This window comes from Henckelia pumila, chromosome 2 (assembly GCF_033568475.1).
Source record: "Henckelia pumila isolate YLH828 chromosome 2, ASM3356847v2, whole genome shotgun sequence".
NCBI lineage: Eukaryota > Viridiplantae > Streptophyta > Magnoliopsida > Lamiales > Gesneriaceae > Henckelia > Henckelia pumila.
Genome location: NC_133121.1, coordinates 27857544 through 27870537, shown reverse-complemented (window position 1 = coordinate 27870537; position 12994 = coordinate 27857544). Strand labels below are relative to the sequence as shown.

The following is a 12994-nucleotide window of genomic DNA, read 5'->3' as shown; positions in this document are numbered from 1 at the left end:
CAGCTTTGACTAATACATTAAGTCTTTCGTAGATTCATGACACGGTCAATACGATCTATATTTGAAATAAAATTATTATTTAGATATTATTTATAACTAATTTTTAATTGATCACATGTATAAAAGGGAAGGATCAGGGAAGGATCGATACTGGCATCAGGGTAGCATCAATTATCCGGATCAATTTTACAGGTCAAATCATTTGACCTGCCCGGGGTGGGGTAGCATCGACCAATTCGTATAAATAATTTGACCTGCAATAAGATCCGGACCGTTGCTACCCACCCGGGTGGGGGTAGCATCGACCAATTCGTATAAAAGATTTATATCGTAGAATTATACCGTGAATCTTCCTGTAAAATACTTGTGTATAGAATTTTGTTTTGTGAATTATTTGCAAGAGGCGGCCAAACTTAAATAATTTTTGGACTACCTGCCATGTGTCGGATAATAATTTGTTCAATTGTGTGTGTGTCAGAAGAGCAGTATATATGAACCTCAATTTATATTAGTATTATATATGTACGACGTCCCTGTAATCTTCCCAGAAGATCCTACACTGAATCCACTCCCACATAATCCCAAACTCTGTTTATGAATAATTTTTCTTGAATTTCGTTTTCAGGGACCAGTGTAAATCGCTCTATTTTGTATTCCCTTGCCTGTATATTCTTTTGTTACGGTGGTGAAAAAATACTTGTAATCTTAATAAAGAAGATTGAGTGTGAGGTGAAAGAAATGGATGTGGATTTTTGGGCTGCAAGAGTTCACTCAGCCAAGAACATCGCTAATGTCCAGCCTACTAGACTCAGTTACTCTGGTAATTGTTGCATTATTTTATTTGATTGAGTTAGATTTCTTGATCAATCTTAACTACTGTCTATTTGGTTTGTATATATACTAGTTTAATTAACTTTGATTTCTTGATCAATCTTGAGTTTTACTCATTTCTGGTGAAGGATATTGTGAGTAAATGATGGTTTGTGTTGTAATTCTTGATTTCTTCTGGGAGATCGCATTTTTCTTCCAGAAATGGTCCTTTTTCTTGATATTAATATGATGTTTCTTGCTAAGAGTTCTTCCATAGAAGTGTGATTACATTTATTCAATTTCTACTGTGATTCATTTGCTTAAAAATGGGCACATCTAGGAAATTCGATAAGTTTCTTGGTAGGAGAGGGAAGGTCATTGCTTGGCCCTGATCAGTGTGTATGTGGACTCACCGGCTTACGGCTAGAATGAGGAGTTCTGGAAGAAATTTGGCTGTATTTTACATCGCAATCGTTCGTCTATGGTTCTCTTAAAAGATTCATTAAGATTTTGAAAAAGTAATGATGATTGTTGGATTTATGACTAGGTAAACATGGGGCGGTGGAAGAGGAAGCAGAAAGTGAAGTGAGAGCTTGGTTTCCTTGCCCTTTCTGTTATGTGGAAATTGAAGTTCTTGTGCTTTGTATCCATCTACAAGAAGAGCATTGTTTCGACTTGAAAAACGCGGTAAATAAATTTCATTATTGATTTATTCTCCCATCCTTGTCCTTTTTAACAAGTACTAGTGTAATTGTTTCTGGCCCTATCCTTGAATACAAGTAAAGGTTGTCAATTAGTAGCGTCATCATAGTTACTACCAGAGTATAAAGCTAAATGAATGTATGGATTTGCAGAACTTGGAGTGATGTTTTTTCTTTGTTCTCGTCGGGTATTCTCACAAAAGGAAACATCCGATCGAGGATAAGCACTACTTAGCACTGTACTTGAGATGATCAGGAGCAGTTGCCCCTAAATTAAAAGGGCCGCTGATTTTTCTTCTAGGATATTGCTTATGAACTACCCATCGATAGTATTGCATGGTGGCCGTTAATGCATCTTATCTCGAAGAACTTTGTGTCCTTAAATGAAATTTTGTTTTCCAGGTTTGTCCCATATGTGCTGCGAACTTGGGAAAAGATCCGCTCAGCCATTTCACTGTGCAGCATATGCATTCAATTAAGGTATATACATACCGTTGCTATATTTTGCAAATTAATTGAGATGAAACAATTAAATTAAAGAGATCTGTACTCCTGTTTTTCTTTAGCAGAGGCGGAAAAAATCCCTAAAATCTGGTTTCTGGAGCAATGTATCTCCAAATGTAGTGAAGGACTTGCGAGAACTAAGTTCATTTCTTGGTACAAGTTCAGCCACTAGCTTGAGTGAACCTGCTCATGATCCACTCCTTTCACCATTTCTTTACAATGTGCCTTTGTCAGTCTTTAAAGGCAGCCAGAAGGGTGCGCCCTCTTGTATCGCTGCAACAAGTGACGCGACAAGGTATTTTTCGGACCTCAACTTATGCAAAACCGAAACACTAGATCACAAATAAAACTTGGATGAAGCTTATGATACACCATAAACTCCTATCTTAATGACAGATGTCCGATAATATTAGAGGTGTACTGTAGTTTATAATTGTGTAGCAGTTGAAGAGTGGGATGACTGAAATTAGTTGGATCCTGTAAGTACACATACACACGTGCACGGTGCAACACCTAAGCAAGAGTGCTGTAGATTTAAGTAAACATTGTGCAAATAGGACTTCGCGTCATGAAGGCATGTTCACAAGATACCACAAGCTTGCATTGTGCGCAAGAATGTTTGGCTTATTCTAATAGCTCGTCCTGTTGAATCATGTGAGTGTTAATGGTTTCGAATAGCTATGTTTGGTGATCTCATAACTAGAAAACAGAAAAAAAAATCCCTTCCCCGCAAGAATAGCACAGCATATCAAACTATGTAAATGACTAAATGAGACAGGATTTTACATGGAAAACGTTGGAAAACGTTGGTTTTAGCTCAATGCAGATGTCTTAGGGCCAGCAGCTTCACGCACCACTTGACCAGTTTTTTTTTTTTTTTTGCAGCACCAACGAAGCACTGTCAAATGAAGTGGACGAACAAAAGTACGAGGAAAAAAACCTTCGCGCTAAATTCATCCAGGAGCTGGTTGCATCAGCCATTTAATAGGAATTTTTTGGTACCCTTTGTTCCAAGTGGAAGTGTGTATGGGAATGTGTTAACATTTTAAGTTGCAGAAAATAGACACCGGGATTTTCTTAGTCGTCAAATTTCTGGAAGAAAACCACCCAAGATTGGTACACAAAGCATCAAAATATTTGTATTAAAAATATCTACCACTTTGAATATGAAAAATGTGCATGCTCGATCATGCGATCTGGTGAAGATTGAGGAAGATTTCACTGCTTTTGATTTCAGTTATGTATAAGAATATTATTTGAACCCATATTCGGATTCTAAATGAGTTTGTCCGTAAGGAGAAAGGGAATAAAAATAGGTATGAGCCAATCGGGAGTTGGATATTTTACCGCATGGATTTCTTTGCCAGAAAACCATACGATACTATTTTTAATACCTTACTTGAAAATGGAAAAAAAATAACACAAATGATTATATATATATATATATATATATGTATATATATACTAGTAAATAGCACGTGCGATGTACATAGTGACACTTTGTTTATATAACATATCTATTATTATTTTTTATATTGAGATTTTCACGACCTCATAATAAAAATCATATAAACTTGAATTATTAATTATGAAAATCAACTGACAAAATACAATTTTTTTTTCACTTTTAGTCATGTTAATGATGAATTTATATTTTTAATTTTGTAACTTAAATGTTTTCATTTTTAGTCATATTACGATACATTTTTATTTTTAATCATGTCACTTGTATATTGTTTTTATTTTGATAATTTAACTCGCATATATTTTTTGGTTCTGTTGTGGTATACATATTGTCATTTATAGTCATGTAACTTGTATATTATTTTTATTTTTTGTCATTTAACTTGTATTATATCCCTATATATTTTTATGACCTTAGTTATAGTGTAAATAAAATGACAAATTTGTTATTTCACAATGATAAAACTTTCCTTTTATTCACACTTTTAGATAGGTAATAGATTTAATTTATACTCATACATTAATTTCGTAAATATATGTTTTTAACTCTTAACTTTTAATATTTTTTTTTTAGTTTTATTCTTTTCAAGATTTATATTCTTATATATTTTTTAATTCTAACATTTTATATTAATATAGTAAGTTTTAGTTTTTTTTTTTATTTTTTTCAAGATTTATTTATCTATTTGATTAACTACAACTCAATTATGCCACAAATTAAAATTTAGTTTATTCTTATATATTTTTATATTGCCTAACTTTAAAAAAAATTGTGAAAAATGAAAAAAATGGTTCTTTTCAAAAAAATAATAATTAAAAAATAAATTATGTAATGGTGTTTAGGGATACATTAGTTGCAATTCAATACATGTCATAAAAGTATAATGTATTTATGAATATTATTACTTTTTACATATAATAATAGATAACTTTTAATATTATGATACTAAATTTTTTGTTTTAGTTTTGTTCTTTTAATAATTTATATTATATTCTTAATTTTTTTAATTCTAACTTTTTATATTAATTTCGTAAGTTTTATTTTTTTTCTTTTGTTCTTTTCAAGATTTATTTTTTCTATTTGACTAACTACAATTCAGTTAAGCCACAAACTAAAAGTTAGCTTATTCCTATATATTTTTATATTTCCTAACATTATATAGTGTAAAATAAAAAAAAAAAAATTGAAAAATGAAAGAAAATAGTTCTTTTCAAAAAATAATAATTAAAAAATAAATTATGTAATGTTATTAAGGTATGCATTAGTTGCAATTTAATGATTGCCATAAATATATAATGTATTTATGAATATTACTATTTCCCTATAATATTATAAGAATATTCATTTACTTTTATACCCTGACTAAAATGTTGTTTTTACTTTTATATATCCCTATATATTTTTATATGACCTTACTTATAGTGTAAATAAAAGGGCAAAGTTGTTATTTTACAATCGTAAAACTTTACTATTTTATTCACACTTTTAGGTAGGTAATAGATATATATTTTTATATGACCTTACTTACAGTATAAATAAAAGGGCAAAGTTGTTATTTCATAATCGTAAAACTTTATCCTTTTATTCACTTTTTTAGATAGGTAATAGATAATAGATAACTTTTAATATTATGATACTAATTTTTTTTTTAGTTTTGTTCTTTTCATAATTTATATTATATTCCTAATTTTTTTTAATTCTAACTTTTTATATTAATTTCATAAGTTTTATATTTTTTATTTTGTTCTTTTCAAGATTTATTTATCTATTTGATTAACTACAATGCAGTTAAGCCACAAACTAAAATTTAGCTTATTTCTATATATTTTTATATTGTCTAACATTACATAGTGTAAAATAAATAAAATAAAATTGTGAAAAATGAAAAAAAATAGTTCTTTTCAAAAAATAATAATTAAAAAATAAAATGCATTAGTTGCAATTTAATGAATGTCATTAATGTATAATGTATTTATGAATATTACTATTTACCTATACTATAATAGAAATATTCATTTACTTTTATACACTAACTAAATGTTGTTTTTACTTTTATATCTCTATATGTTTTTATATAATCTTACTTATAGTGTAAATAAAAAGGAAAAATTATTATTTTACAATCGTAAAACTTTATCCTTTTATTCAAAAAACTTTTAGATAGGTAATATATAATAGATAATAAAATAATATATATTATCTTCAATAATTTTAAATAATACATGCATATTTTAATTTTACAATATCTGAATTATTTTTATTTTAATTGTTTTTTTGATTTTCTTAAGAATTATGTTTCGATAAAATTTTATTTCTCTAATTTATTTTTATAATAAAATATCTATTGAACTATGACGTATCATTATTTTCAAATTTTCTTATAAGTATGTCGTAACCAAATTTTATATTTTTATAAGAATTTTTTTTTAAAAAAATGTGTTTTAAATTTTGTTTTCTTAAATTGATAGAAAATAATTCAAACCAATTCATTGAAGGTGAATTTCTATAATTAAATAAGAGGTGAATTGACACAATATATTTGTAATAACAAAGAAACTATATGAAAATAATTTATTTTTTGATTTCACTTATATTGCTATATTATATGATTAACTTTACAAATGAAATATGATATTTAAAAAATCAATTAAAATGTTGTGTTTAAAGAGTTCAAAAATTTTTATATTATTTTTTATTTTCTTTCTAATATAGCATGCTTTTATTAATAGATTATTACATTATGAAACTTAGTCTTCATAAAATTTATGGTGATGTTATATATCTATATATTATATTAAACACAAATTTTGTAGAAGTGTAAATATTGCTTAAATATTTTAAATGATCAGTTATTTTATTGTGATCATAGTACAAAAAGTATGTGAATTCTTCTATTGCTATATTTGTTACAATCCTTATGTAATTCATTATCTATTTCAATATGATTAATTCATCATTTTTATTATTATCTTACTATTATGTTATCATTACAGGGTTTTCCTCTTTATTTACCTAATAATTCTATATTTTTCATGATAAAAAATTATTATTACCCATAAATATTAATATTAAAAATAAAAAAAAAATGATTCACTTAGAACATAATCCACAAGAGCTTTTTTGCTTATTAATTTACCTTATAATTTTAAATTTTTTAAAACAAAAAATAATAATGATTCATTTATAAAATTAAAAAAATATTTTATAAGAAAAAATAGGTAGTAGAAATAATGCATTATTTTATAATTTTCTTCTCATTATTATTTTTTTAGAAAGAATTTAGGAATATGATGACAACCATTAAAATGTTGTATTCAATGGGTAAAAAAAATAATAATAAAAATAATAATAAATGCATCAATTAACCTAATAATTCTATATTTTTCAAGATAAAAAATCATTATTATCCATAAATATTAATATTAAAAATAAAAATAAAAATAAAAATGATTCACTTAGAACATAATCCACAAGAGCTTTTTTGCTTATTAATTTACCGTATACTTTTAAATTTTTTAAGACAAAAAATAATAATGATTCATTTATAAAATTAAAAAAATAGTTTATAAGAAAAAATAGGTAGTAGAAATAATGAATTATTTTATAATTTTTTCTCATTATTATTTTTTTAGAATGAATTTAGAAATATGATGACAACAATTAAAATGTTGTATTCAATAGGTAAAATAATAATAATAATAATAATAATAATAATAATAATAATAATAATAATAATAATAATAATAATAATAATAATAATAATAATAATAATAATACTAATAATAATAAATGCATCAATTAACCTAATAATTCTATATTTTTTAAGATAAAAAGTACTATTACCCATAAATATTAATGTTAAAAATAAAAATAAAAATGATTCACTTCGAACATAATCCACAAGAGCTTTTTTGCTTATTAATTTACCTCATACTTTTAAATTTTTTAAGACAAAAAATAATAATGATTCATTTATAAAATTAAAAAATAGTTTATAAGAAAATATAGGTAGTAGAAATAATGCATTATGGGTTGAATATATGTTTATTAAATATTTTATAATTAGATTTTAATAAAAATTGTGTATTATGAGTTGAATAGATTTAAAAATTATTTTCACAGGGGTCAAATATGCATTTTTAATATTTCACAAGGGTATTTGGTGCAAAAAAAAATCAAAATCTTTGCCCAGTCTAATGAGGGGCGCGTGCGCAATCACTCATCCGAAGGGGCGAGTGTGCTAACTTTTTAAAAGGTTAGGGTTGAAGATGCCTATTAAAATTTCATAGTGGAGAAGTATGCATTTTCAATATTTCACAGGGGTGTTTGGTGCAAATAACGCTTATTTTTTTAGAATGAATTTAGGAATATGATAACAACCATTAAAATGTTGTATTCAATGAGTAAAACAATAATAACAATAATAATATGTTGTTTTTCCTTAGGTTGATCGAATTTTTCGAGTTCGAATGCAACAGAAAAAATGGGGAAAAACATAAAATATAATCAAACGCAAGAGAGACTGGTTGTTCTGGAATCATTACTGATATCCTAGTAGGATACCCCGGGTGGCTATACCCCCGGGTGATACCCTACAACCCGGGTGGTCGGGATAGCGGAGCAGGTCCTAGCCCGACTATCTTTAGGAAGTGTGGTGATATCCTAGTAGGATACCCCGGGTTGCTATACCCCCGGGTGCCAGGAGTATCTCGGATGATGATATAACCCAGGGAGTCTAAGCACTCGGGAGACCCCGGGAGGTCTGGGGAGAACCCGGGTAAGAGCAAAAGAAAGAAAAGCTGGGGGGGCCCAAGTTTTCTTTATTCTCAAGGCCAGGAAACAGCCACGTCTGCTTAGAGTGTATCAGGATCAAATTCCCGACCAAATCATTATGGACCACGCTCCAACGGAGTGGGCTCTTTCCTTAAACTACGGGATGTTTAAATCACACGTGATGGCCGTCCCATCACCCTAAAAGCCGTCAGTTAGCCCATATCCAGTAATCATTGAAGGCCCAAGCGGGCCATTATAAAAGCTAAGGGAGAGTTTGATAATTGAGCACGGACTCACTCTCTCAAATATATTCACCTATCTTTTCCGCCCGGGAGTTTACTCGCCCCCAGGTAGTCATTTTATGATAATCGCATCATTGGCGCCGTCTGTGGGAAAGTGAGTTCAAGGCGTAGATATGACCATCATTGATGATCTAGAAAACTCTCGTCGAGCAGTGGCCGCAATTCAAGAACAAATGAATGCTATGGTAGACGCCGCGGTACAAAGAGTCATGGCAATGCAACAAGAAGGAGGAAAGGATGGCCAAGGAAAGGAGAATGAAAAAGGATTAGAGGGAGAAGAAGAATAGGAGCCGAGACCCGAAAAAGAGAAGAGCAGAGGTATACACTTGGAAGAGGAGGGAAACTCACATGCCGGGTCCGCAAATATCACCATGGAGGGGGAGCTGGAGATGCTGAAACAAAAAATAAAAAAACTGGAGAACATGGACCCGCGGGAATCTTCGCGGGTCAAAAGTCTGGGCTGTCCTTTCTCCTCGGAAATCATTAGGGAGCCATTGCCGATCCATTTCAAATCTGCCAAAATCAAGGAGTATGATGGTAGCACTGATCCAGAGGAGCATGTGACCTGATTTGAGAACGTGGCAATGTTACATTGCTATGGTGATCAAATTAAGTGCAAGGTATTCCTGACTACCTTGGTGGATTCTGCTCAAAGGTGGTTCGAAAACTTGGAAGAAGGTAGTATTAAGACTTTCAAAGAATTCAGGGAAGTCTTTTTACAACACTTCAGCAGTAGCAAGCGATATAAAAAGACCACTCTCAGCCTTTTTGAAATAAAGCAGCCGAACAAGGAGTCTCTGAGGGCTTATATTAAAAAGTTCAATAGAGTGGCCCTGGAAGTACCTGCATGTGCGCCGAAAACCAAAATCACCGCTTTCACACAGGGACTTAAAGAAGGAGAATTTTTTCGGTCTTTAGTCAAGAGGGCTTCCCGGTACTTTGAGGACCTCTTGGATCGAGCAGAAAAATATATCAACATGGAAGAAGCCCAGCGGTAGAAGAGGGAAAAAGACAAGAAGGAAGCACACAGGGAGAAAGGAAACCAGAGTAATCCGAGGAGAAGAAGGCCGGATCAACCAGGGAGGCTTGCCACCTATGCTCCCCACAAGATAGCTCGAGACCGAGAGATTCATCTATGTGAGGAGAATGCCCAACCGTTTCCTCCAAAGAGGCCGGGAAAATATTGCTCGATACATCGGGTAAACACCCATGACACCAGTGAGTGCCGGAGGCTCATATCAGAGCCAGGACAGTCTGTACCAGAGGAAGCAAGGCACGTGGAGAAGAAGCAGCGGGGACGTCCCTGGGTGCCACGGCTCGACATCACACGGGCCAATATGCCCGACCCTCCAAGAGCTCGGGAGATGACGCCTCGAAGGCCAGAAAAAGAACCCCGAGAGGGATCTTCTAAAGGAGTGATCAACATGATTTCGGGAGGGTCCACTGATGGGGACTCTAATAGGGCTCGAAAATCTTGGAGTAAAAGAGAAAGCCTGGGAATCGAGGCCCGGAGACTGGACCCCAGCCCAATCATTACATTTGGGCCGGGGGATTTGGAAGGGGTGTGCCTGCCTCACAACGATGCTTTACATATCCGGGCTCGAGTTGCTAACTATGACGTGAGAAGGGTGTTTATGGATTCGGGGAGTTCTGTAAATGTCATCTTCCAAGAAGCATTCGAGCAAATGGACTTACAAGGGTGTGAGATCCATCCCGTGAAAACATCTCTATATGGGTTCGCAGGACATAACGTTCGGCCCAGAGGAGAAGTGTGGCTACCAATCACCCTGGGATCGGGCGATATAAAGAAGACTGTCATGGCCCTCTTTACCGTGGTGGAAGCCCCGTCTTCCTACAATATCATCCTAGGAAGACCGTCCCTGAATGATTTTATGGCTGTCGCCACTGCATACCACCAGAAGATCAAATTCCCGGTGGAAAATCAAGTGGGCGAGGTAAAAGGAGATCAGCATTCCTCTCGGCGATGCTATGCGGACACCATCTGAGTGGACAATAAGAGGGCCCGGGGAAAGGAGAGAAGGGATGATCCGCAACAGGAGGAGGTATGCGCAGTGGAGGAATTAAAGGAGGAATATGAGGAGGTGGAGGTAATTCCTGGACAGCCAGGAAGGATTGCTCGGATGGCTCGGGGTCTGGAGCCTGCCTTGGCTGAGCAATTGAAAACTTGCCTGGCCCAAAATGCGGATGTATTTGCCTGGTCTCCCAAAGAGCTAACGGGAGTCCCGGTTCATTTGGCTGAGCACAAGTTGAATATCCTCCCGGGATCTCGGCCTGTCAAGAAAAAAAAGAGACACTTCGGAACAGAGAAGGACAGGGTCATTGCCGAACAAGTTTGGGAGCTGCTGGAAGCGAGGCACGTCAAAGAGGTACAGTTTCCTAGTTGGTTGTCTAACGTGGTGCTGGTACTCAAGAGTACAGGGAAGTGGAGAATGTGTATGGATTTCCGAGACTTAAACAAAGCCTGCCCAAAGGACTGCTATCCCCTGCCCCGGATTGATCAATTGGTGGATTCTACCTCCGGTTATGAGCTGATTTGCTTTATGGATGCATACCAAGGATACCATCAGATTCCCCTGGCTAAGGAGGACCAGGATAAGGTCAGTTTTGTTACGTCGGGAGGAACGTTTTGTTATGTGGTTATGCCTTTCGGGTTAAAAAATGCAGGAGCCACATATCAAAGGATGATGGATAAAGTATTCCAAAATCAATTGGGCCGAAATGTGGAGGTGTATGTGGACGATATTCTGGTGAAATCCATGACCCGGGACCATTTATTCCTGACTTGGAAGAAACCTTTAGTACCTTGCGAAGGTATGGGGTGAAGCTCAACCCGGCTAAGTGAGTGTTTGGAGTAAAAAGCGGGAAATTCTTGGGATTTGTAGTGACCGAAAGAGGAATAGAGGTAAAACCGGAGAAGATAAAGATCCTGAAGGAGATGCCATCACCCTCCTACATTAGGGAGGTGCAGCGGTTGACCGGAAGAATCACTGCACTGTCTCGTTTCATTGCTCGGTCTGCCCATCGGAGTCATCCTTTCTTTCAAGTGTTGAGGAGGGCTCAGAGGTTTGGATGGAGTGAGGAGTGTGAACGAGCTTTCCGGGAGTTGAAGGAGCATCTGGAAAATCTGCCTATCTTGGTTAAGACTAAGCCAGGGGAGAGGCTATGGGTTTATATTTCCACGACAGAGTTTGCTGTAAGCATGGTTCTAATAAAAGAAGAGGGAGGAGATCAAAAGCCAGTTTATTATGTAAGTCACGCTCTGAAGGGACCTGAGATGCGGTACAGTGAAATGGAAAATATGGCCCTGGCCCTCATCTTGACTGCCCGAAAACTCCGTGTTGAATCCGACATTTTGGTGATAACAAACAACAACTCATTGCATAGGAATGTGCTGCCAATCTTTTGTATTTCAGGAATCTACTACAACTCCTACCGCAACCGTCTAAACCCTTCAAGTTATCTATCGGAAGCTTGTCAACCGCCTTTGTCTCTCGACCGGTTGCAGTCACAAGCCTATCGACTGGTTATTCAAACCAGCAGAGGATAAATCTATCTACCGGAAGAATGCCAACTACTTATCAAGATATCTCAAGACAAATACTTGTGACAAGACGTTCTTTGCAAGATCTTTTATCAAAAGCAGAACCGGCGTATCAGAAGATCTGTTGACTCTTGCATCGAGACAACAGGTTGCACTAAAATGGCAAAAACGCAGAATGGCTACAGATAAAGCATTCGACCGTTTATACCAGTTTTGAACCCTGGAAGTTGTCTGCATTTAAAGAAGTGTACGATCTTCATGCAGAATCATCAATGCATTTATGAAGCATTAAATGTGCATTCAATGCAGCATCAGAACGTTCAAAATAAAGACGTTGATGATTGACCTATATAAAGGGAAGATTTCTCAAGAAGTGAGAGAAGACAAGCAACACGAAAAATCTCAATCAACTCAATCACTTGAATACTATCAGAAGTCCTCATCTGATATACTGAAGCAATACTTGAGCACACTTACAAGATCATTCACTTGCTGCTCAAATAAACCCTCGCCTACAGTTTACATATCTGATCTTCAAGGATCATTCTAGGGTTTCCAAGCCTCTCGATCGCTCTGCAGTTTGAGAAGCTCAACTGGACCATATTCATTATTGAAGAGACTTGAAGCTACTCTGAAAGCTTCCACCAGTCTGATAAGAACTGAGAATCTTATCTGTGTAAATCTAGGAGTTTCGGATTAGGCATTGGATAAGTCCTAAGTCTGAAGTGGGTGTATTGCAAGACGTTGTAATAACCAAAGTCTTCTAGTGAATTCCTTCCTAAGTGGAAGAAGGGGAGACGTAGAAGGATTAAGCCTTCGAACTTCCATAAATCGTGCCTTAGTCTTTACTGCATATTTATCTTATATATTGCTCATA

At 34.2% G+C, this 12994-nt stretch overlaps 2 protein-coding genes across 4 annotated transcripts; both read left to right on the top strand.

Annotated features, from left to right (window-relative positions):
* Positions 1-512: 512 nt before the first annotated feature.
* LOC140883865 (protein DEHYDRATION-INDUCED 19 homolog 5-like) lies at positions 513-3280 on the top strand. 3 transcript variants are annotated; one of them, XM_073290468.1, is made up of 5 exons: positions 513-820; positions 1358-1497; positions 1914-1991; positions 2078-2310; positions 2901-3280. In XM_073290468.1, the coding sequence occupies exons 1-5, from the start codon at positions 739-741 to the stop codon at positions 2998-3000; spliced, it is 633 nt and encodes a 210-aa protein (XP_073146569.1). In that variant the 5' UTR covers positions 513-738; the 3' UTR covers positions 3001-3280. The 3 variants fall into 3 exon arrangements, with proteins under 3 accessions (XP_073146569.1, XP_073146571.1, XP_073146570.1); XM_073290469.1 differs by having other exon boundaries at positions 515-820; positions 2081-2310; XM_073290470.1 differs by lacking the exon at positions 1914-1991 and having other exon boundaries at positions 2081-2310.
* A 5859-nt stretch (positions 3281-9139) lies between these two features.
* Positions 9140-10561, top strand: LOC140877426 (uncharacterized). The gene is made up of 2 exons (XM_073280960.1): positions 9140-9489; positions 9586-10561. The coding sequence occupies exons 1-2, from the start codon at positions 9140-9142 to the stop codon at positions 10559-10561; spliced, it is 1326 nt and encodes a 441-aa protein (XP_073137061.1).
* Positions 10562-12994: the final 2433 nt, after the last annotated feature.

Bases quoted from the DNA above. Each gene is read 5' to 3' on its own strand.
- LOC140883865 (XM_073290468.1), top strand. From the start codon at position 739: ATGGATGTGGATTTTTGGGCTGCAAGAGTTCACTCAGCCAAGAACATC. The intron at 821-1,357 runs GTAATTGTTGCA...ATTTATGACTAG, and splicing joins TACTAGACTCAGTTACTCTG to GTAAACATGGGGCGGTGGAA. The intron at 1,498-1,913 runs GTAAATAAATTT...TTTGTTTTCCAG, and splicing joins GTTTCGACTTGAAAAACGCG to GTTTGTCCCATATGTGCTGC.
- LOC140877426 (XM_073280960.1), top strand. From the start codon at position 9,140: ATGTTACATTGCTATGGTGATCAAATTAAGTGCAAGGTATTCCTGACT. The intron at 9,490-9,585 runs GTACTTTGAGGA...GGAAGCACACAG, and splicing joins TTAGTCAAGAGGGCTTCCCG to GGAGAAAGGAAACCAGAGTA.